Source organism: Phymastichus coffea, unplaced genomic scaffold (assembly GCF_024137745.1).
Source record: "Phymastichus coffea isolate CEN01 unplaced genomic scaffold, Cenicafe_Pcof_1.1 PCOF00002, whole genome shotgun sequence".
Classification (NCBI taxonomy): Eukaryota; Metazoa; Arthropoda; class Insecta; order Hymenoptera; family Eulophidae; genus Phymastichus; species Phymastichus coffea.
The window spans coordinates 14,471,470-14,496,230 of NW_026706813.1; the positions used below are offsets into that span (position 1 = coordinate 14,471,470).

The 24,761-nt window shown below is 33.4% G+C and overlaps 2 protein-coding genes and 1 pseudogene across 4 annotated transcripts in view; 1 reads left to right on the top strand and 2 right to left on the bottom strand.

The window, feature by feature from the left end:
* The window catches only part of LOC131663323 (UDP-GalNAc:beta-1,3-N-acetylgalactosaminyltransferase 1-like), a 214,779-nt gene that overhangs the window by 55,998 nt on the left and 134,020 nt on the right, over positions 1-24,761 (top strand). For 2 of the 3 annotated variants that reach the window (XM_058933679.1, XM_058933695.1), the window contains exon 2: positions 22,297-22,838. In XM_058933679.1, the coding sequence (XP_058789662.1) occupies positions 22,319-22,838 (520 nt within the window). In that variant the 5' untranslated portion in view covers positions 22,297-22,318. Of the gene's footprint in view, positions 1-10,311; positions 10,568-22,296; positions 22,839-24,761 lie in introns of those variants that run through there. The other variant, XM_058933687.1, reaches the window with a different exon arrangement.
* LOC131663083 (piggyBac transposable element-derived protein 4-like) lies at positions 4,577-6,262 on the bottom strand. Its single transcript, XM_058933178.1, has one exon. The coding sequence runs from the start codon at positions 6,260-6,262 to the stop codon at positions 4,577-4,579; it is 1,686 nt and encodes a 561-aa protein (XP_058789161.1).
* On the bottom strand, positions 14,728-14,846 carry LOC131663854 (5S ribosomal RNA; annotated as a pseudogene).

The following is a 24,761-nucleotide window of genomic DNA, read 5'->3' on the forward strand; positions in this document are numbered from 1 at the left end:
CCTCGATTTAAAAATCTATGCTTCGTAAAATATTAATCGGGGAATATAGACTGGACTTATACACGAGAAGATCTTTCTCTAACGTATTTTTTTATTTTTTATATATTTCAGCAAATTAAACCCATGATGGGTTATTTTGCTTCTTCCCGAACGTAGCAAAGATTTGCCCAAAAATAATATGGACCAATTTAAATCAGTTTTTAATCGAATTCTAATCGGGGACGACTCCAAATTTTTCTTATGATATCTCCTTTCAAATTCCGTCTGGCCCTTTAAGTCATTTCAAAATGCATCTTTTCAGCACGCCTTCATAGAGTGATGACTGTACGTCTTAAGCAGGTACTTTAGTACCACAGTTTCTGTCTAAAAGTGAAAGTGACACGTGCGCCCTAAAAGTGTGCATCGCGCATGCGCAAGATACTTTAGCCTCTCGGATGAGAATATTTGAAAATCAGTGCTAGCTTTAAAAATACATCTCTGTACATTTTGTACTATTATGTTGTTCTCAAGAAAAAAAGAAAACAACTAAATACAAATTAATTAATGCAATGAAATAATTTTACAGGTAGACTGATTTATTTTATCATTTTTCCGACAAAATAATGTTTTTTGATCTTGCACTATATGGATCGGAGGAAAAAAGTCACTAAAAGAACAAAAGTTTCTACCTCATGTTCCGCAACAGGGCCCAATTTTTTAATGGTTTTTGACTTGTACCGTTTTTCAAGTTGATTTTATAATATAACCAATGGCGCGCCATTGCCTGTTGAGAAAAAAATGAAGTTATTTTACGATAAGTCTTTTTATTCGCCAGACGCCTTTTTAAAGTTTTGTAATTTTCGCAAAAGGCCAGACTGCATTCGAAAGAAAATGAACCTTAAAAATTCTGAGTCCTCACCGACCAACAATGGTCCACATAAATTGTGGACAGAGCTTTGTTACGTTTGACAAAAAACGTTCGATATACGAGGTGTGTTCAAAAAATATTGGATTCAAAAAGTATTGGATAAGGTCTGTAAATAATTATTTTATTTATCCCATTTTCATTGTTAGTAACAATTTTTACTATTTATTGCAATGGTGCAGTAATCTAATAGGGAGGAACAATTATCTAAATCCTCATCAACCACTCGGAACAATTCCCCGCGAACCTTAGGCACTCTTATTTTAAGGGTTGCAGTGTCAATTAAGGTTTGAGTTATTGGAGAAATAGGTTATAAGTCAATAACCTTAATACACTAGGGGGTTTGTTCTTAGTAAGTTGTTCATTTGGAGCGCATGTGTGTGTGTGTGCGTGTGCGTGGGTGTGTGGTGTGTGCTGTATGTAATGATAATATTTTAATGTTATCTTTTCACGTATTATGAAAAGAGAGAGAGAGAGAGATTGATTGATTGATAGAGAATTTATTTATGCAATAGCCACATTTTGGCCTTATGGCAATTTGCATAATGTAATACATACAAATGAAAATACAATATGAATAACGCATAACAAAAACGATCAGTCGGTAGTAGAACCAGACTACTATTTACAACAGTAATAACAATAAGAGCTGCCGACAGAAATTACAACAATGATAGTAGGCGTAACATTAATAACAACGCGGAGCAAAACGTAAGTAATACGGGACAGACATGGCAGTTTGAGAATTCAGCAGCAAATAACAAATTAGCAAAGTATACCCCTTGTGTTAACGCTAGACATTTAAAGCCAGACCAAGACAAACTTGTGCGCCAACTGTAACCAGCAACTATCTTAACAATCTATTCCGTGAAACAAATCTATTCCGTGAAACAAATATCACATGATTTAAGGTACTCCAACAATCCCAGCCTAAAATTTGCACTGTTCTCCCTGAGGCGTAAAGAAGCGGGCAATGAGTCCCAAAGGATCATGGCTTGTACTGTAAATGAACTTTCATATGCAGCAGTACGAGCCAGAGGGATAGCAAAGCTAGATTGTTGAAGACGCCCAGAGCGCCGAATTTCACCTTTCGGCGGCGGGAATAAGGCATACAAGTACTCCGGCTTTTGAGTACCGAGGCCATAAAGTACCTTCTTTTCGCTCGGATCGATAGCCAACCTAACTTGTCGTAAAAAGGCTTAAGACAGGCGTCTTTCTTAAGTCTGAAAACGAATCGAACGCAAACATTTAGCAGACGCTGGAGCTTAATGTTAAGATAATCAGGCAGATCGCAATAGACCAGACACGCATAGTCGAAGTGTGGCAACACAAGGGCAACAACTAACTCCTTGCGAAGGGCTAACGGCAAAATCGAACCTCTTCTCCGCAACTTATGCAGTGCACCGTGCACATGCGATAAAACCTGGGCCACCTGCGAGTTCCACTGAAGACTATTAGACATGATGAGCCCTAAGTCCCTTATGGTAGGCACGAGCGGAATGACGTTATCTCCAATGACGATTGGATATAGTGCACTCAAATCCAGAAAGCGTAATTGTTGGACTGATCCGAATAGCATAGCCGTCGTCTTAGCATAATTGATATCAATTCCACGCATGATTGACCAATTTACCACGCGATTTCCATCCTGGTTTAGTTTCAAGATTCCATCGTTTACCTCATTAGGTTTGCACTGAATGTAAATTTGGAGGTCGTCGGCAAAAAAAGCATACCAACAGAATGGAATAGGACAAGTAAAAGAGAATTTATAAATATCAGAAATATGATAGGGCCAGGTGCAGAACCCTGTGGAACCCCTGAAGTGCGAAGTCATAGTTCCGACTTACTGCACGCACCAACAAGGGGCTTTGTGATATATTCATCTCGAGCAAAGTCAATGCTTTTGCAAAGCCGTCTACGGACCTCCTTATACTCCAACCAATGGAGCCGATTTCGCGAACGCTTGGCACGCTTATATAATCGATCTCTATGCTTGCGCAGATCTTTAAGATCCGCCGACATCCACGGAGCAGAATTTGTCCTGATTTTTCGTGTCACGAAGGGCGCATGTTCGTCAAGACCGGAGGAGAGTATTTCCTCAAATGAACTCAAATATTGGTCGACATCATCTGGTCGGGATGAATTCAGGGGCGTCAAAGCAACATCAAGTGTCCGAGCAAAACGATCTGGTGAAAAGTGCTTGAATGAATGAAAAGTATAGCTCTTCGATTTATCAACGGAAATGCTAAGGTCGACATCACAAATTAAATAGTCATGCCCGTTAATGTATGGAGCACGTGATTGTTTAGTAAATGCTACACAATCAGGTGAATTAACTAGGATGATATCAATCAATTTATCTGAGCTGGCCGTATAATGAGTCGCATTGAAAGGAACCAAGAACAGAGAATAGTCCGAGATAAGTTTATTCAAATGGACTCCATAGCTATCGTTCCGATCACAAACATCTGAATTAAAATCCCAAACGATGATCACATCCATATACCGATGTGAAAGCTCTTGAATCCGCTTGAATAGGCCAGATAAGACACGACCTTCAGGTCTACGGTAGGCAACGCAAAATAAAATTTTCTTATTAGCTACAATTACATCTAAAATCATGTACTCGGTCTCATTTCGAACCTTGATGGATGACGACTTAACCCTTTGAAGCACAGTATCCATCCTGATGGACACATTGATTTATTGCTTCTTTTGCCATTTTAGAACAACATTATGGATTTCAACAGGGTCTTTTGCATTCTTTCAGTTCATTAATAGTTCAAAAACATAATTTTGCAGTTGAAATCAATATATTGGGTTATTTTTTAATATTTTTAAATGAACAAAGAAGAAAAAAATTGAATTTTTGGGGAGAAATTCATTATTGACGCGAATAATGAGAGTATCTCTTTCAAATTTGGTATACAAAGGTTTTTGGGGTCGCTGAATAATAATTTGACATCAGATTTAAAAATTGTGTATCCAAGATGGCGGATCTAAAATGGCGGGCAAGAAGATTTCCTATATTGATACCAATACTATAAAATTCATATCTAAAGGGTTTTAGGGGTCGCAGATAACGATTCTGATATCAGGTTTCCGAAATAATGCTTTTAAAATGGCGGATATGTATATTTTTATATTGGCCTGAATACTCTCAAACTCATATCTAAAGTGCCTCAATCTCAGTGATAATCAATATCATACTAGTTTTCTGAAATTCTGCAGCCAAGATGGCGAAAGGATATGATTGATGTACATGCTTATTTGCATGACTTGAAAGTATAATATCTCAGAATAGTGGATACTTCTTTCACTCATTCTCGGCATTACCCGGAGCTTACGACGAGGACGTGATGAGTTCAAGCTCCATTTACGTTTTTTTTTGTATTTTTCATATTTTATATTTTTTTTGTATTTTTTATATTTTATATATTTTTTTTATTTTTTATATTTTATATTATTTTTTATTTTTTATATATTATTTTCTGCATTTTTTATGTTTAATTTTCAGGGTTTTTATTTCCTCTTTTCCTCCATTCTTCCTGTAGGAGGATCCCCTTTGCATTATCAATAAATTTGTACTGTAATATTGTTACTGAGTATTCTTTGAAATTAGACATAAAAACATGTTCTTCATACAACCAGAGCAACAAAACTCATTACTGTCTATATGTGATGTTTTTGAAAACAATTTCTTTCCGGTAAAAGACACAGAGGAACATTACAAGTACTACAAATCCATCTCGTCTTCTGTGGCTTATCTCTTGTAGAACAGTGGTTACATCTTTTATATGTATCTGAGACTTGTGGCATGTGAGCAGCATTAGAAAGTCTCTTTTCATCAGGTACTTTGATTTTTGCATGGCTTGGAGTATTTGGTGCCGTTCTTTTCCTACCTTTTGGAGTTGGGATCTTATGTACCACCAATTGTTCTACCAATCTCATTCGGAATTTTTTCAATGATAAAAGTGGTTTGATTTGTTTTTCCTTGTACAAAATGAATCCGTTACATATGCAGAGATCGATGAAGTGCCAAAAAATTCTAAACCACCATTTTTTGGACTTACGATCAATCTGGTAAGTAGATATTGCACGATCCGCATAGTCGACATATCCCATGTGTGTGTTATAGTCTGAACACAAGACAGGACTGTTGACAGGAGTTAGAGTACCATCTTTTTGCCTCCGATTCACAACAGTTACTTCGGTAGGGTCGTGAAAATTGGATAAAAAGTATACTGGTTTTTTATCCATCCACTTTATCCATGTGAGTCCTGATGTCGAGGTCTTGTATTCGTACTCTCCAATAACCATTTTTTTATCAGACTTATCACTTTTGGGGAGATTCGCGCGATTAGATCGTACTGTGCCACATGCAAGGATGTTATCCTGTTTTAGAGATATTAGAAGCTCTACTCCTGTGAAAAAATTATCAAAATACACCTGGTGATTATGACCAACAAGGTCACGTGTTAGATCACGAACCACACGTGCTCCTAATTGTTTTTCAGGACTATCTGTTTTACTTGTGTAGATCTGAAATTGACAAACAAATCCCGATTCATCTGCTCGGGTCCAAACTTTGTAACCACGTTTAGTTGGCTTGGCTGGCATATATTGTTTCATGCTACTCCTCCCCTTGAACTTGATCATTGATTCATCAATAGCTTGGTGATGGCTTGGTTTCCAGCATTCTCTGAATGTTTCAGAAAGAGTGTCGAGAAGAGGTCTTAGTTTATACAATTTATCGTATTCTGGATCTCCTTTTGCTGGTTCTTTTGAATTATCATTGATATGCAAATGAGACAAAAAAAATCCAAAGCGATTCACAGTCATCAGTGAAGAAATATATGAATCATGGAATTGAGGGCTATTAGACCAATAATCCCGATACGAAGGTAACTTCTTGTAACCCATATGGATATTGATCGCTATGAAAATTTTCAACTCATCTTTGGTGATAAGATCTCCTTTTGACTTCTTTTGAGAAATAAACAAATTTGTTTGCTCTACAATAACATCTAATAGAGATTCAGGGAACAAACAAAGAAATATATCCTTTGGAGAAGACGCCGAATCAGGGATGATGGGTCCGTGACTCCTACTGAAAGGTAAATCAGTCTTTGGAATACTCGTCGATCTCCAAATTTCACTTTTATTTGAATTTGTAGTGGTTGTTTCGTCGTCAATTTCTTCTTCGTGTGCCTCATCTTCGAGAAGATTGTTGATTGAAGGGGCAACACGATCTACTCTGCGATCCAATACCTCATCTTCATCATTAGAATCGCACAACCCATCAACAGACTCTGAATCACTAGGAATTTCATTCACAATTCGCCTTCTTCTCCCCATGGTTACAAAATAAATCTCTTCTAAATTTGTTGATATAGAAAATATGAAAATTGAAGAGTACTACGTAAAAATTGATTCCTAATTGGCGGGAAAAAATGCCCGCAAAACAAGAATATTATGTACACAAATATACAAAACGCCTATTTGCTCTTCAACTAATACAGTGAATCCACTCCGGTCTTTTAGTCAATGAGTGTCAACAAATATATGGATGACTCCAGAAGCAAAGAGCCGATCTTTATTTATTTTTCGTAGGTCGGGGGTTGAGGGCCTTTCGGCGATTTGTATGAGCACCAAACACTTTGTATTGAATGTACTCTCCATGGGTCTGAGGGCCATATATATATATATATATTTTTTTTTTGTTGAGAGATTCATTCACCTAATCAGAAAACAAAATACTAGAATATTTGAAACAGAATACTAAATTATATTATCAGATTTGTTATCAGCACGACCGAAAACCCTTAGAAATTACGTTTCATGAAAATGAAGTCCCTAAAAATGAAATTTGATATCCGAATTTTTGGATCCGCCATTTTGGATATATTATTTCAGAAATCTGATATCAGATTCGTTATCAGCGAGCCCTAAAAGCCTTTACATTGAATTTTGAAGTATCCAGGCCAATATAGAAAATAAATGCCTGTCCGCCATTTTGGATACATCATTAAGGAAACCTGATATCAGATTCGTTATCAGGGACCCCTAAAACTCATTAGTTATGAATTTTAAAGTTTTCAAGCGAATATAGAAAAAAATCTATGTCCGCCATTCTGAATCCGCCATCTTAGATATAAAATTCGAACAATCTAATGTCAGATTCATGATCAGCGACCTCAAAAACCCCTATATATAAATTTTCATCTGAATATCCTGGAGAGAAAAATGTATGCTTCAAAGGGTTAATCACACTGAAACTCATGCTTTTACGCATGTAACAAGTCACACTACCGCCCTGAACATACGAGGTGTGTTTAAAAAATACCCGGAATTTTTAAATTTCGCGGGTCTGGAGAGTCCGATTGTCAAAATTTTTTTTTATTGTGTTGGTATACATGCTCCTGAAGTATGATAAAATTTTCAGCTATATTCACCCTTTACTTTGTCTGCGGTAGTTGCTAAGGTTTGACGTGTTTTTATGAGCTAGGCGATTTTCGTTTTTTAAAAGAAATGGATCAAAGAATTTGTATTAAATTTTGCGTAAAAAATGAAATAAAGTGTAACAAAGTATGTGAAATGTTGCAAAAAGCCTATGGTGAGTCTGATATGAAAAAAATAAGTGTTTACGAGTGGTGTAAGCGTTTCCAAGATGGCCGCGAAGACGTTGAAGATGACGAACGCTCCGGTCGACCCACCACGTCAACAATCGATGAAAATGTGAAAAAAGTGGAAAAAACGGTTCTGAATGATCGCCGAATCACAATTAGAGAAGTTGCTGATGAAGTTGGCATATCAATTGGCTCATGTCATAACATTTTTTCAAATGTTTTGGGCATGAAACGGGTGGCAGCAAAATTCATTCCAAAACTGCTGAACTTTGACCAAAAAAACAATCGCATGAACATCACTCAGGAGCTGTTAAACGACGTCAACGACGATCCAAGTTTGCTTGAAAGGGTCATAACTGGTGATGAAACATGCGTGTACGGTTATGATGTCGAAACCAAAGCACAATCGTCCACCTGGAAGCATTTAACGTCACCAAGAGCGAAAAAAGCACGTCAAGTTCGATCAAATGTGAAGGTTTTGCTTACAGTTTTCTTTGACTGCAGGGGCGTGGTGCATCATGAGTTCTTATCACAAGGTCGTACGGTTAATAAGGAGTATTATCTTGAAGTTATGCGACGTTTGCGTGAAGCAATCCAAAAAAACGACCCGATTTATGGAAAAACAATTCATGGCTTTTGCATCACGATAACACATCTGCTCACTCGTCGTTGCTTGTTCGTAATTTTTTGGCCAAAAATAATACCGTAGTCGTGCCTCAACCTCCATATTCACCAGATATGGCTCCGTGTGACTTTTTCCTGTTCCCAAAGTTGAAGAGACCCATGAAAGGACGGTGTTTTTGCTCGATTGAAGAAATAAAGGCCGAATCGCTGAGAGTGCTCAAGGACATACCAAAAAGTGAATATCAAGAGTGGAAAAAACGCTGGCATAAGTGTATTATATCCGGGGGGATTACTTTGAAGGGGACCACATTGACGTAAACGAATAAATAAATATTTTTTTGGAAAAACGATAATTCCGGGTACTTTTTAAACACACCTCGTATTCCATTTAAATTTCATGTAGATTTCCTAACAGAATGAAAGTGTGGAGTCTAGGTGTATAAATCATTGCTTTATGAGGTTTTTTTTTTAATATTGTGTTTAATAAGAATAACATTTTGGTGTTATGAAATGCACAAAATCCACCTGGATTCTTTCTAGAAATTTATCTTTGAATTCCATATAAAATCCATTTTATAAATTTTATAAAATAAAAACATTTTATAAATTTCATAGCATTAACATCAAACTCGATATTGTTATAGAAAAGTAGCCTATTGAGTTCCTGAATTAATTTTTTCGATTTTTTTTCGTTCATAAAAACAACTTAATTCAAAACTAATAGTACATTGTATCTTAATCAAAGTATTTGCCATCTGCAACTGTAACCTTTGCCTATCTTTCGGGCAATGAATGGATTCCACGTATGAAGAAATCAACATCTTTAGACGCAATTCTCGATTCCACCCAACTTTTTGCCTCTTCATAGTTTTTGAAGTGCTGTTCCAAAAGCCCACGTTCCATTGATTAAAACAAATGTTAGTCAGAAGGGGCAATGTCTGGAGAATAAGACAGGTAAGATAAAATTTTCCAGCCAAGCAACTGTAACGTTTCATTCACGTTGTTTACAGTATGAGGTCTAGCGTTGTCATGAAGCAAAATTAAGTTCGTGTATCGTTCAGCCCACTCTGGACGTTTTTCTCGTAATGCTTCGCTTAAATTTATCAATTGTTGTCGATAACGTTCAGCAGTAATAGTTTCATTCGGTTTCAGCAGTTCATAATACACCACACCTTTCTGATCCCACCAGATACACAGCATAAGCTTCTTTCCGTGAATATCTCGTTTTGACAATGATGTGGATGATTCACCTGGCTTAACTATTGTTTTTTTTTCGCTTAGGATTGTCATAGCGTATCCATTTTTCATCACTAGTAATAATCCGATACAAAATGGGCTTTTTCTTATGCCTTTCAAGCAACATTTCACACGTGGTTAAATGTTTTTCTTGTTGTCTTTCAGTTAATTCATGCGGTACCCAATTTCCTTCTTTCTGAATTAAACCAAGTTTGTGTACGCGTCTTTCAAGAGTTGTTGCATCAGCATGCAATGCTTTTGACAATTCTTCAAGTATTTGACATGGATTTTCATCAAGTAATTCTTTCAATTCTACATCTTCAAACTTGTTTGGTTGCCCTGGATGTTTTTTGTCTTTCACATCGAAATAACCACTTTTGAAACGCTTGAACCAATTTTCACAGGACTTTTCAGAAGGAGCAGGGTCTCCATAAGCTTCTACAAGTAAGCGATGACTTTCGACAGCAGCATTATTGAGATGAAATAATAAAATTAAAGCTTCCCGCAAATGCTGTTTATCAAGTACGAATTTCAACATTTTCAATGAAATAAAAACTCCGATTGTTTACATGCAATATCACTGATACGTACTAAGTTTTATAGGTTATAGTAGATCATACTTCAATACATTATAGTCTTAGTATCAAAATGTTTACAGAAACATATGTTGCGCAACCTGGTGTGAAATCGAAAAAATTAATGCAGGGAACCAATACATTACCAATGATGATAGAAACTCGGAAAAATATATGCAAAATTTTATGAATAAATATGATTCCAGAAAACTGATCTTCATGCTCAACTAGAACTACTTTTGAAGCAAAGAAAATTGTTAGAAGCTGATACATTATCTGTCAATGCACAAGTGTATATTGTACATTCTGCACATACTAGTCCAACCACTTTAACGCCAGATATTCAATCAAGAGTGTCTGAAGATGAGCTATAGAAGAATAATACTCTTTTAACTACAAAATTGATGAACGCTGAAAAAGCACTTTTGCAAGCAAAGCATGACATTATAAAATTGAAAATCGCAAATGAATTATTAAATGAGCGTTTGGAGACTTTCAAATTGCTAAATTAACGTTTACAGATACAATTAGTCACGTACCAGGAGGAGCTGAAGCTTTTTAGAACTAGAGAACAAGAGCAAAATGACGGGAAAGTAGAAGTAAGTATATTCAATTGCTATATTATAATACTATAAAATTTGGTACATTTATCTAATAAGTCTTGTACGAGTTTTTCACGTTTACGAGCATCTACCGTCACTATGTAGCTCAAATTAGATGGGGAAAAAGGTTTGTATGCTTAAATTTAAAAAAACGTGTCTTCTTTGTCCAAATCCTATAAAAGTGCACTTTGCCGTAGATTTGGTCATATGTACGTATCATAGCTTGGTATTTGTCATGTTAAAATAAATGTATGTCGCACTGAAACTCAAAATTGATGTAATTAGAACTCTTTCGTCCGCTACAAATTACATAACAAATATATTTTACTGAAAAAAGTTTTTTTCCAAATATTTCTAAAACTGTATTTTACTCGATTTACTGTTGAAATGGAACTGTTTTTATAAATAAATACAAATAATATTAGTGAGTTAATTTTATATGCACGTCTTTCTTTATTAAAATTTATTCCAGAACGCCGTGTCTTCTAAATATTCTTAGCTGATTATCAGTAACTAACATTGTACACAAAAAACTGTGACAAACCATAAAGGCAAAACCTCTTTAATCCTTCAAAAAGCACATTTTCAAATTCCTGTGTTTTCTTCTTTATACAAGCCACATGCCTCTTCACTTTCTGTATATTCAATATCGTACTTTCAGGGGAAATTACTAGTTGGCAATCTATAGACATTGCAGTTACAAAAATTGCAATAGCTCCAGCTGCACACCCGTAAATTGACTGTACAAGGCATGATTTTGAAGGTATTTTCAGCAGCTTTAATGAGACTTTAGCCATTTATAAATTTATTCATCGTTAAAAATTAAGATCCAATTTTTTTTCATCTCGCCTCGAGGGCTGTTACGACCCACTTTTCCCTATATTCAGATTTAGCCTCTAATAAAGCTTATGGTTCTGAATGATATATATTTGTGAACATTAAATATATATTTTTATTAAATTATATTGATTATACGAGGTCTGTCCGGAAAGTATCGGGCCTACGTTTATATCTTCGCGCCATAGTGTTCGAGCGACATCTACCGGCCAGAAACGTCAACAGTAAAGCCTCACGAATCTATTGGTTACTTACTGACATCTGCCGGACGTATAGTTCATACGCAGCGTGTTTTTGTTTACAGTGCCTTTTTCGCGTTCGTCGGATTTTGATATTGTCAAAAATGACTGAAAAACAAGATCAACGAATTTGCATCAAATTTTGCTTTCAACTCGGAAAAACGAGTTCGGAAACTATTGAAATGATGCAAAAGGCCTTCGGAAGCGAGTGTATGAGTAAAATATGAATAAAAGAGTGGTATAAACGGTTCAAGGATGGTCGCACTTCTGTCGATAGTAATTCTCGTTCCGGTCGACCTTCGACGACAAAAACCGCAGATAATATTGAGCGGGTGCGACTTGCAATCGAAAAAGATCGTCGTATGACTGTGCGAGAACTAGAAGAAGACCTTGGAATACCAAAAACTATCATTTCAGAAATTTTAACCGAAGATTTAGGAATGAAACGCGTGTGTGCGAAATTTATCCCAAAATTGCTCACAGCAGAGCAGAAAAAAATTCGCTTAGAAATCGCTCTGGACAATCTGGAAATGGTCAATAATGATGATAATGTGCTTAGAAAAGTTAGTACAGGTGATGAATCATGGGTTTATAGTTATGATCCTGAAACAAAACAACAATTTTCACAGTGGAAGCATTCTGAATCGCCAAGACCAAAAAAGCACGTCAAAGTGGGAGCAATGTTAAGTCAATGTTGATTATTTTTTTCGATTGTGAAGGTGTTGTACATCACGAATATGCACCAACAGGTCAGACAATCAATAAAGAATACTACGTTCAAATTTTGAAACGTTTGCGTGATGCAGTAAGAAGAAAACGGCCGTACTTTTGGGAAAGTGGTGACTGGCTTGTCCATCACGATAATGCGCCAGCGCATTCATCCAATCTTGTGCAGCAGTTTTTGAGCAAACACAATATCGCATTGCTTCGACAACCTCCATACAGTTCCGACATAGCCCCTTGTGACTTTTGGCTATTTCCAAAACTAAAAGAACCACTTAAAGGACACCGATTCGATGACAAAACAAAGGTTGAAAACAATGCGACGAGTGTACTTAAGGCTATCCCTAAAAGTGAATTCCAGGACTATTTTGAAAAGTGGAACCATCGATGGAACCGTGTTATTCAATCAAGTGGGGATTACTTTGAATGATGCCACCCACAAGATGATAAAGGATAACGCTAGCACGAAAATATACAGGTAGGCCCGATACTTTCCGGACAGACCTCGTATATGTGCTATCACTATGTGTTGTACAGAAACTCATCCAGCTAGAGCAACAGAAATAATTAATCATTCTTTTTCTAGACCGCTGAACGAAGGGCGTTTGATAACTCCGTGACTTTTAAATAAGAAAAATAGTTTTTTTTGAATATTCAAATGTACTAGTAATAAATTCAGCTATATTTAGAAGAATAAAAAATTTATTAATCAACCGATTACCTTCAAATTTGGCATGTCTTTCTAAATATAGTTAAATTTATTGCTAGTATATTGGAATATTAAAAAAACTGTTTTTTTCATTTAAAAGTTACGGGCTTATCAAACCACCCTCGTATGTAGCGTATACCTCTGCACAAATTTAAAACGACACGTTTGTAGCAATGAGAATCCGTAAAACTCACTGGGTTTCCGCGGAAACATTATCGCCAATCATTTATGTATAATACGTATGGGAATTGCGAGTTTAACTGCTATTGTGTTCGCTCACTACTGGACAACCTGCATTAGTGTTTCCAATCTTTCCTCCGGACACCTCGTATCAGCAAGATGCTACCTTATAACGTTCCGCCTCTACTACACATTCGAAATGCACCGTGTCACATATACAGTCGATCAACTGAGTACCTTTATTTTTCTTTTTTTCTATTGTTTCTCTCATTTTCAATCGATAGATACGACAGTGATGGCGTGGAATCGAACACCGTAATACGTCATGGTAAAAAATTAAATTAAAGTTTAATTTGAAGTTAATTTTCCTAGATTAAACGTAGCCCAGTAACAATGTATGTACGCTGTCCAGTTGTTAGTTATGCGTTTTTCAAATACAACCTATACACATGTATGCTCCGATTACACGTCGAGTTTGCAATTGTAGATTCAGAAGTCGATATATTATGGGACAATGGGGCAGTATTAAGTGTTCATCAATTAAAGATAAATGTTGAATCTCTCCAGAAAAATGAGTCAGAAAGATAAATTCTGCTTGTTGATCTAGCTGGATGTGTTATTCTTTTTTACTTGCTTTATTTATGAGACATTAATGTGAGCATATTAATTTTTTTTTTCAAGAAGGAATTGACTCAGATGTTTCAATCTTCTACTCCTAAAAAATGTACGTAACTTTCCCAAGGACATTAACAACCCTTCAAAAAATATTAATGAGTATAACATGGATGTAACCCAGTTCTCACCTCTGAATAATGATAACATGGAGGACAATTCTCCGAACAATTCAGATAAAGAAAGTTTAGAGGATGCTGCAACTCCAGTGAGACGAGCAAAAGGAAGTAAACAGAAAGTAATCATGGTCGTGTATATGGTACAAGTATATTTATTTTGGTGGTAGGACTTATTCTTGTTTAGAGAGTTAGCTACTGAGAACAGTTCAAGTTTTTCTCTTATCTTATTTTATATTAAAGAGAAACCGAATGTATCAATAAATAAATAAATTAATAAATAAAAAAGCAATGAATAAATCAGTAAACCAAAAGTTAATTAATATATTCATAAATAAATCAATTAATAATTCGATAAATAAATCAATTCATCAACCAATAAATAAACAAATAAATCTGAAATATAATTCTATCGTACAAGATTTCGAGTAGAACCAGGAACCTCGCTAGTAATAGTTTGTTAGTGATTTTTTCAGTATGCCTACACCGTGAAAAGTTTTTAGCGCACCACACCCACCAGTTTCTGATATGTACCGTGAGGTAGGTGTTCCTGCAAAGCATCGGACTACCGCGGTTTCCAAGGATAATCGTTTTTATGTTTCTACAGTAGGTGCTTAGCATAATCTCTTTGGTCTTTTTTGTATTTTTTTTTTTATTTTCGGTGCCCTTTCGTAACGACTATGCCAACAACACGCGGTGTACCCAAACGGTCACCCATCCAATTACTAATTGCGCTCGTTGCTGCTTAACTTCGGTGATCGAACGGGAACCGGTGTATCCAGCAAGGCACGGCCGTTGGCTAGCTCGCTAGTAATATATTACTTTCTTAGACTGAGAAGTAGGTTACTGCATTCGTGTGTAGATTTTGGGCTCAGGCGAAACCAAAGCCGAAAAACACATGCTTATAGGATATCCCGTATCTCGACCTAAATGCATATACTACTTTTCTTCATAGCCCCAATGAAAATTAGTCACATGTCAGAAATCGCTCGAAAAGTAACTTACGAAATTCGTGGTACAAGGCGGTAGGCCCATCGTCTTCGCTCCGCAAATGATATGAGAAAATTCCTGTACGCATTTCATGCATATTATGAATCAATTTCATTCAAAATCTCATGATAAGCTAACTATGCGGATAAAGAGCTTGTTTGCTTTTAAATGTCAAAGTTCCAAGTAGTCGACTCAGAAATTGCACGTTTTCTGATTACAATCACGACAACCACGGACCAAACTGTACTAGAGTACTTGTATATATAATCATGAAGGCTCTAACTCATACAATGTTAAGGTAGTATTGGCTATATACAATTGGAGTCAAAAGATAGCAAAATGAAAAAATTCTTTCTTTCAGTTATTAAAAATATGAACATGAATTGATAATGATGGATTTGTAATGAAAACAGTGAAAGTACCATAACACATAGTATTTTAGAATTTTAAAGGCATTTTTCGGGATATTTCTCACAAACTTTTGAATGTACAGTCAATTGATCGATGGGCTTGAAATGGTAGCTTATGTTTACAGTGTGATGTTCGTATCACTTATAATTGATAATTCGTACTCTCGTGATCTAGTTGCGTTAATGAGTAAGAATTCGTTTCTTTTGAAATTACTCTAATTGTCAATAAATAAATTGATAAATCAAATGTATACGAATATGAGTAAAGTTCCAAGGAAAGTCAAACTATGCCGTAATTTCTTATGGTGTGAATTGTCCCATAAGCAGAGCTAAAGTCTTCCTTGTAGAGGATATAATTCGACCCAAGTTTCTTATAGCGCGAGATGTTCTATAAGTTAAGCTCGAATTATACGAAAGGAAAGGTCTTGCTCAGTTAATCACAATGAGAGAAAGAACTTAGGTATTAGCCAAGTTTATTCAATCTCATGCGCTCACTTTGCAAGGCTAGGAGTGAATGTTAGCCTGTGCGAAAATCAGCGTATTTATACACAGATTTTCCCGCCTATTTTCATAGGAGAGTTCTCTTCGAGAAGTTTTCGAATCTTCGAGAAATATTCGCGAATTTTGAGAAATGAATTTTCTTAATTTACAAGTAAATAAACATCAATACTAAACTTTCAACACATGTAAACTTTACAAAATTAGTTATTGGTCGATTGAGTGTAATTTACAATTATCACAAATAGTATCGTCAAAAGTTATTAACTAATAAAGTTAATTAATGCAGTATTACAATATTTACAATAGAACAATATTAAATTTTTACATAACGTTATCGTTTATTAATTTTAGAAGTAATTTCTGAAAAGAAATATTCAAATTAGTTAATAAAATTTGAATTATAACAAATTTTCATATTTGTAACGTTTTTTCCTATAATCTTATAACGCAATTACTAAATTAATTATCTAAGATTTATAAATTATAAAGCTATCATCATTATGTATAAAATTAACGCTTTCGTTCTATATACAACTTAATGTTTAAATTGTTTATTTATTAATAATAGTTATTGTTACACTGTTATTAATGAAACCAATTCTTACTCATGTTCTTCAGATATTTATTTTGAATATGGAATATTTACATTTTTCTAATAATTCATATTTATAGTGTAATAAACAAATTAATTTTGCATATTAAAATTCCTTATTATTTAATAATAAAACGCAATTCGTATTATTATATTCTAAATCTATGTATTAAAATCTATATAAGAAATGCTTTGTTATATCAAAATTACGTCTAATTAACATATTTTATTCAAATAACAAAAATCATTATATCTATATCTATCAATCTGTGACGTCACGATCCTTACGATGGTCATGAAATTAGACTCTAGTACTAAGACAATCAAATAATAGGTGAGGTGGCGTCGTTTAATATGCTCATTGATGTAAACAGATAGATGAGTTTAACGGGTTGCAGTGATTCAGTGAAATAATAAACTAGCTCATAGATAGGACCGTTACAACAGCTAGTGATTGCAACTTTTTATATGCCGAATCTCTTTGTTATATGAGTTCTTAAATAATATTGTCAAGGTATGACATTCTGGCATTATTTATTCTATACTTGTTTTTTAATAATATGTGAATCTCCATAACGCTGGGTGTTACATTTTCAATTTAATATTGCAACAACTTCAGACACAGCTAACCAGAACCTTTGAAGTTTAGTATACTGTCTTATTACAACATCAGTAACTTATGTGCGAATTATGAAGAATTTAGCACCTCCCTTACCCTAGCCTGCAAAGTGTAATGGACAGTAAAAATAAAAAATACCATTCGAAACATCTCTAATTGAACCCTCCAAAAATGCTCATTATTTTAATTGAACCCCTTCAGTTGTCCCAAAAAAAATTAAAAACTATGATAATTTTTTCGTTTTTTGTAACTGCGATATCTTTAGTAATACTTAATATTTTTGTAAAAGAAACAAGGCAAAAAATTGAACCTTTGCTCGTTTTAATTGCATCCCTCTCACTTTTTCAAAATTATTAATATATATGTCAAAAACAACAATCTAACTTTATTGTATGTTCTTTTCAAATAGATTATTGGGTTATTGGGTTATTTGGAAAGAACATACAATAAAGTTAGATTGTTGTTTTTGACATGTATATTAATAATTTTGAAAAAGTGAGAGGGGTGCAATTAAAACGAGCAAAGGTTCAATTTTTTGCCTTGTTTCTTTTGCAAAAATATTAAGTATTACTAAAGATATCGCAGTTGCAAAAAACGAAAAAATCATCATATTTTTTAATTTTTTTTGGGACAACTGAAGGGGTTCAATTAAAATATTGAGCATTTTTGGAGGGTTCAATTAGAGATGTTTCGAATGGTATTTTTTTTTTCACTGTCCATTACACTTTGCAGGCTAGGGTAAGGGGGGTGAATTTAGCACTATTTTCGATTTATAGCCGATACTACCTTAAGTTCTTGAGGCGCTTAAAGAAGATGATACTTGATAATGTGGCCCAATATAATACTATATTTCATTCGTTTCTATAGAATGCTACTAAATCATTATTTTTAAAAGATGCTTTTTTTCGACAATCTCATACGAGTTTATTTCACTAGTAAAGTTGATAATGAAAATCCATACAGAGATCCATATAGAATTCATTCCTCCATGTGGAAATGCTTATGGAAATCGTATGTGGATTTTTCACATTGGATATTTGTATGTATGTCAGTTATTTTAGTTTACTCTTTTGAATAATATTGTATAGTATAGTTCATTCAGACAAAATCGTATTGCATTCAAACGAATGTAAACATCATCTAGATCTGACTCTGAAAAATAGCATTTTATAAAATAGATTATGAATAAAAAATAGTATGAGTAGAGGCTGGCGATTAATTGAATAATATACATTGTATAGCGATACAACATACACATATTAAACTAGTTTTCGTAACTACATTTTGTAACTTTTTTGGTTTAAGAAAGCTGAATCTCGACGTTGAAATATTTTCACCTATGAAGAAGTTGTCAAAACCGGTGGATGAACACACACAAGACTCAGGAATTGGAGATGGCTCTGAGAAGTTACCATCAACGACCTTAGTATCTTTGGAGTATCTTTGGATATCCTAAAGTACAATTACATCCACAAGAGTTGACAACCTTATCAAGAAATGTATTTAAAAGTCGCGGTAAAAAACATCAAAAACCTTGCCCCAGTCCAAAATGCAAGTCAATGTTAACGAAGATGATTACAACGTAAATACTAGTCACTCAGATATATCAGATATATCGTACGAAAGAGCACCAAAAAAATATAAAAAAGCCAATAGAATTCATGCTGAGCACCTACAGTAGAAGCAATAATTTGGATTACCAATTTGAAGAGACGTAGTCCGAATGCTTCTTGGGAACACTTCCCTACACTACAGTGGTGAGTGGAAGTGCCCTAAAAACCGATTATGGTATAGGGATCAGAAAAAACAAACTTAACTAAATTATTAATGTATATTTTATTATTTTCAGATTGTATACATTTGGTTGAATAAAGATACCAAGATATTATACGACAAATGGAAGAATATGCTGCAAGCAAAAAATGAAAAGAAATTTACGAAATTGATTCTTCGAAAATTATATACTGATGAAAATGATTTGTACGACGAAGCACTTAGCAAACAGTGTGTTTCGGGAGACAAAGTATCTTATTCGCCAAGAGGCGTCAATCGCCGAGTTCCTTTTAATTATACCGAGCAAACTATTATCGAAAGTACGTATTTTCCACGATCACGGTGCCTATTATACTATCTTGTGTTTAATGAAACTGTATGATTTCAGAGTGTCTGAAGTACTGCTGCAAAAAAATTTTACAAAAAAATGACCATATTCTTTTATAACAGAAGAAATTAATGTCTGCCTTAAGAACCAGAAGAAGAAAATTGGACAGAAATCAGATATTAACAAGATTAGATGCAGTTAAATCACATAATATGAAATTTTCTCTTCATTAATAGTTCGTTAACTAAAAGTTTATCTATTATTTATTTATTTAAATATGATATTAGAATTTTTCGTTTGTAATTATAAATCAGTATTCATTATTTGATGAAAATTGTTTAGAATCTCTTGATTTGAAAATGTATCGAAATTCTTTTTTTCAATAAAATATTCGTCGTATTTTATCGTTATAATATAGAAAGTTACTATATTATAATGATAAAATACAATTTAATACTACTTTATAAATGTTCTTGATCATGAATTGCTTTCCACCCCCTGATAAGGGTAGTTTTTGAACTTTTAGGGGTTGGAATGGTCATAAGTTAGAATAACTGACGTAGATATTGTATTTTAGTACTAGTATGTTTGTAACAGAAAAAAGAAGATATTTGAAGAATACTCGTATTTTATTGACGCTTTTAGATATTTGAAACTTTACATCCCCTGTTAGGGCTAGTTTTCTATTTTTAGGGGATACAGCATGGAATAACGATTATTTTGAACCGTGTTTCGCTTATTTATCTCTTCTTGTTCAAAACTTATGTTAGGCTCAAAAACAGGGGCTGATTTTGAGCGTTTTTCGGATACCTCTTTTTCCTGTTTAACGCTAGCTGGTCTCCTTAATTAGTGACATTTTCAGTGATGACGATGTTGGTAAAATAAACATGTACAAATTTACATAAATGTAATATATATGTAAAATGCTTATAAATATTTTTAATTATATAAATGTAATAAAGCTTTAAGTAAGAAAACATTATGACCAATACTGGATTATTTTGACATAGGTTCGTTACCCACAATAATTTTTGAAACATTTATGCATGAGTAATATTATTTAAAATAGAATTTTACAAAAATTTGAATTTTAAAGCAATTGATCTGAATTTCGTCAAAATCGATGTGAAATTCCGAATAAATCCACCTGGAACTTGTAAAAATTGCACCAGGATATACTGGAATTCCACTGAAATTAAAAAAAAAAAAATACAACTACAATTCTTGAAAAAATGCATTTGGAATTTCATGAAAAATCTATTTGTAATTAAAAAAACTCAACCGAATTTCATGTAACAATTTATCTGGAATTTCGAATAAATGCAACTGGATTTCATTAAAAAATCCATCTGGAATTTCATTAAAAATCTATCTGGAATTCATGAAAATTCATCTGAAAATTTGAAACAATCCATCTGGAATTTCATGAAAAATCCATCTGGAATTTCATAAAAAATCCATCTGGAATTTCATGAAAAACCCATCTGGAATTTCGAAAAATACAACTAGATTTTGTAAGAAAACCATTTGGAGTTTTATAGAAGATCCATCTGGATTTTATAAAAAATCCATCAGGAATTTTATAAATACTAATCTGGAATTTCACTAAAAAATTTACCCGGATTTTTTGAGAAATCTATCTGGATTATTCATCTGGAAATCCATCATGGAAATTCATAAAAATCCATATAAATCCATAATAATACACATGGAAATCTACCTGGAATTCCAGCTCGAAATCCAGGGTGGATTTCCAGCTAGATTTTTTTGATAGGGTCTTTATTTATGTGCTTACGAGTGTGAATGCATGATTGTCAGGATAAAAATTTTTGTAGTTGAAAAAAAAATATTTTTTATATAAAAATAGAAATCGAAAATGGGACCTATATGATTAAAAATATTGGATCAGAGAATCTTCATAAAAATTATAAGCGCAAAAAAATGGGTTTTTTTGAAATATATTGAGTTTATTATAAGATGCATGTTTTGGAAAAAAGTGCTTAATTTTCCCAGAAATGCATTCATACATTTGTTTTAATGCATAGATTTGAAGACTTCATATTTTTCTATCATATAAAAATATATTCATTCTATTCTAATGATAAATAAGCATACACAAATCGATTAAAATTGAATAGGATTTTTTTTTATTAGTTCATTTTCTGAAAGTACATCTTTCAAATGCATTATTGGTGCAACTATGCATCTTGAGGAAAAAATAAAAAATACACGTCCTTTTATATTGAGCCTATAGTAAAATACAAGTGTTTTGATATTGTTTGATTACCGGTTACTAGGTGCCTTGCGTGATTTGAAGTGAAATCGGCCATATTAAAACTAAAATATGCTACGAAGGGTTGAGGTGCAGAGTGGGGCCATTGTCATTTTCAGTGATGAAGTTCTCAGCTTTGGTGTCATACTAGACTGGAAACTTATATAAAAATAACACATTCACAAAGTCATAGATAAGATCAACAAAGTGTTGTATAATTTACGGTTTATACCACGTTTAATCAATACAATTCTGCACACAAAAGAATAGAGTTGGTAGAGTCTATTATCCACCCGCATCTGAATTACTACATTTCGGTGTTTTTACATACGTCTGGGAAACAGATTGAACAGATTGAACAGATTGAACTGTAAAGATTAAGTAACTTGTATTTTCGCTGGATTTTTGTTATTAGGAGGGATGAGCACATCACCCCCTATATGAAACAGCTGGGATAGCTTCGGCCTCACTTTCGCTGGAGCTATTTCATTAACCTGCTAGTGTACAAAAATATAAGCAAAAATAACCGAAAGTCGTTCACATGAATCGACGATAACAACAGAATCGTTTGATGAATCTGACTGAACTACTTTCACAGTACTTTAGTTAGAAGATACTTACTATAGCAATATAAGTTATGATACCTTGGACTTTCTAAGAGCTTATTGACCCATCCTTACAGTTAACTTGTTTTGTTAGATATTTTTGTCCTTTGTTTGAAACTAAAAACAGTTCAATAATAGTAATTTATTTATTTATTTACAGGTACAAACTTATTAACTATACTATGCGAGTAAGATTATATGGAGGATTCACAATACTTCGTATTTCAATATGTGCATTGGTTATGCTTGGTATCTTTTTGGTTAAGTGGATTTCCGATTCCTATAACCTCATCGGGTATCCAGTGGCATCGTACTATTCTTTATCTGAAAATTATACTATTCCTTTCAGTTATGTAAACAGATCGACAAAACTTGATAAGTCTACATTGATAAATTTACAGAATTTTAAGTTCATAATAAATCATGATAGATGTCAGTCAATTACACCAATTATTCTCATTTTAATTCACTCAGCACCGCAGAACTTTGCTAAGAGAAATTTTATAAGAACCACATGGGGAGGCAAGTTGAGATATACATCAACTTTCTTTTTAGTTGGCTTTTCGAAAAAATACAATTATTTAATAAATCAAGAAAATTTATACTATAAAGATTTAATACAAGGAAATTTTATCGACTCATATCGTAACATGACGTATAAACACGCAATGGCTTTTAAGTGGGTCATATATCATTGTCCAGGTAAGTCTGAATATTATAATTTCATGACTAATAAGGTTGAGATTCAGTAATACGATTTTATTTGTCATTAATAATAAATTACAGATTATAATAGTTTATTTGCAAAGATATATGCAGGTATTTGTACACAATCTGGCAAAATAAATACAATTTTGTTATCTCTTTAAATTTATTTGCAATGTGTTTGATACAATAAAGCAATAAGTAAATTTAATTACTAAAAATATATATTTATATGTAACTCAGCGAATTTCTCTTCTGTTTTAATTTTAAAGTAAGTGTAGCTAATATATTGAGATTTATTTATGCATTTATTAATTTAGGTTTTTTATGTATGATGTTAATTATGGATAACTTAAGATGTTTTTTTTATTACGTTTTTAGGTAATTTTATAATTTGATATTGTATTTTGCATAAAACGTCATCATTTCTTTTTTTATTGATAGTATCTCTAGGTCGTGGTGAATAATTTTGTTTGGAATCAATCATGATATACAATATTATGTAAGACTTTCGATTAAATTTTTTTTAAGATTTCAGCATTCATGTTTGAAGCATATCGTATAGTGCAATACCATACAGAACGACAATACAATACAGTACAGAACGATATATCTCAGAACTGATAGAGCATACGATATTGGCGTCGAATCGCTAGGTGATTGAAAGATGGTATGAGTTAATTGTACATGTAAATTAGTTTACGTAACCATATCACTTGATAATTTGTGTGACTCATTATTAATATATACATCGTTTATCCTATGTCTTTATGATCACTGCTCTCGCTAGGCGGCAATGGAACGTTTAGGATGTTGACAATGTCATTTGTTCATTTGTTGGGCAGAAATGTCTTCATATCGGCGATTATCTTTGCTTTGCATAGAAATTTTGAACTAGCTGACGTAGACTACGGTAACTTTCCGGTTGCATTTCCCTGAGTCATCTTGTATTTCTACTGATTGATGATAATATGAGAGGTATAGGTTACAGAGACTTATTTCCTGGAAGTTAATTGCATTCAAACATTGGATTCATTCGTGATTGTTTTAATAGTTTTTCAATTCTATCATTTTCTTGTACACTTATATGATATGAATTTATATCTATGCGCTTTATAATTAAGTTTGACAGCATACTAACGAAGGCGATAATATCAGTCTAATCGTTTCTATAAAAATTTTCATCCTAGGGAAACAGGGTGAGCCAAGGAATCTTTTTCTTATCATTTGATATGTAAGCATCTTGTGATACTTTATATAAGTAAAAATCTATATCTTATTCATACTTTTTATTGTATTGGAACAGTTCAATTGAAATTTTTCAGCTATTGGAAATATTTCTATAATTGACTTATTGTCTGTAGGTTTTACATATTTCGTGATTTTTTTTGCTTTATTCGGTAATATTTTTAAGATCTATTTACCCACAATAAGGAAAGATTAAATTGGCAGTTTATTAAATTACATAGTATCTTGCAATACCCATTTTTGTGAGTTCCGAGTACTCACAAGAAGTTTTATTTCTCTGGTATCATATATCTATTTGCTTATGAAATTCCGCTTGTCACATTGAATATTACTTTATTGAATATATCTTTTCCATCTCTTTAGTACATCCAATCTAGTCAAAAAATGAGACTTTGTTGCAATGAATCAGGATTTTCTTTAGCTACATTTATATATTCAATTTTAACAATGAACAATCTATTCTTAATGTTTGATTTCATGTTGATTATCTGCCCCTTGACTATCAACAAATTCATCTAGAAATGTACAAAAGTTATGTATAAGTTTATCCAAAAATTGTTTAGTGTATCAGTAATTATTTGGAGGATTTTATATCAATTATTATGAAGACTTCATTTTTGTGATGCGAACCCAGCTTTTTCTTTACTCTCTATATTTTCTAATATATATATA

Coding starts and splice junctions, on each gene's coding strand:
- LOC131663083 (XM_058933178.1), bottom strand. CDS start 6,262: ATGGGGAGAAGAAGGCGAATTGTGAATGAAATTCCTAGTGATTCAGAG.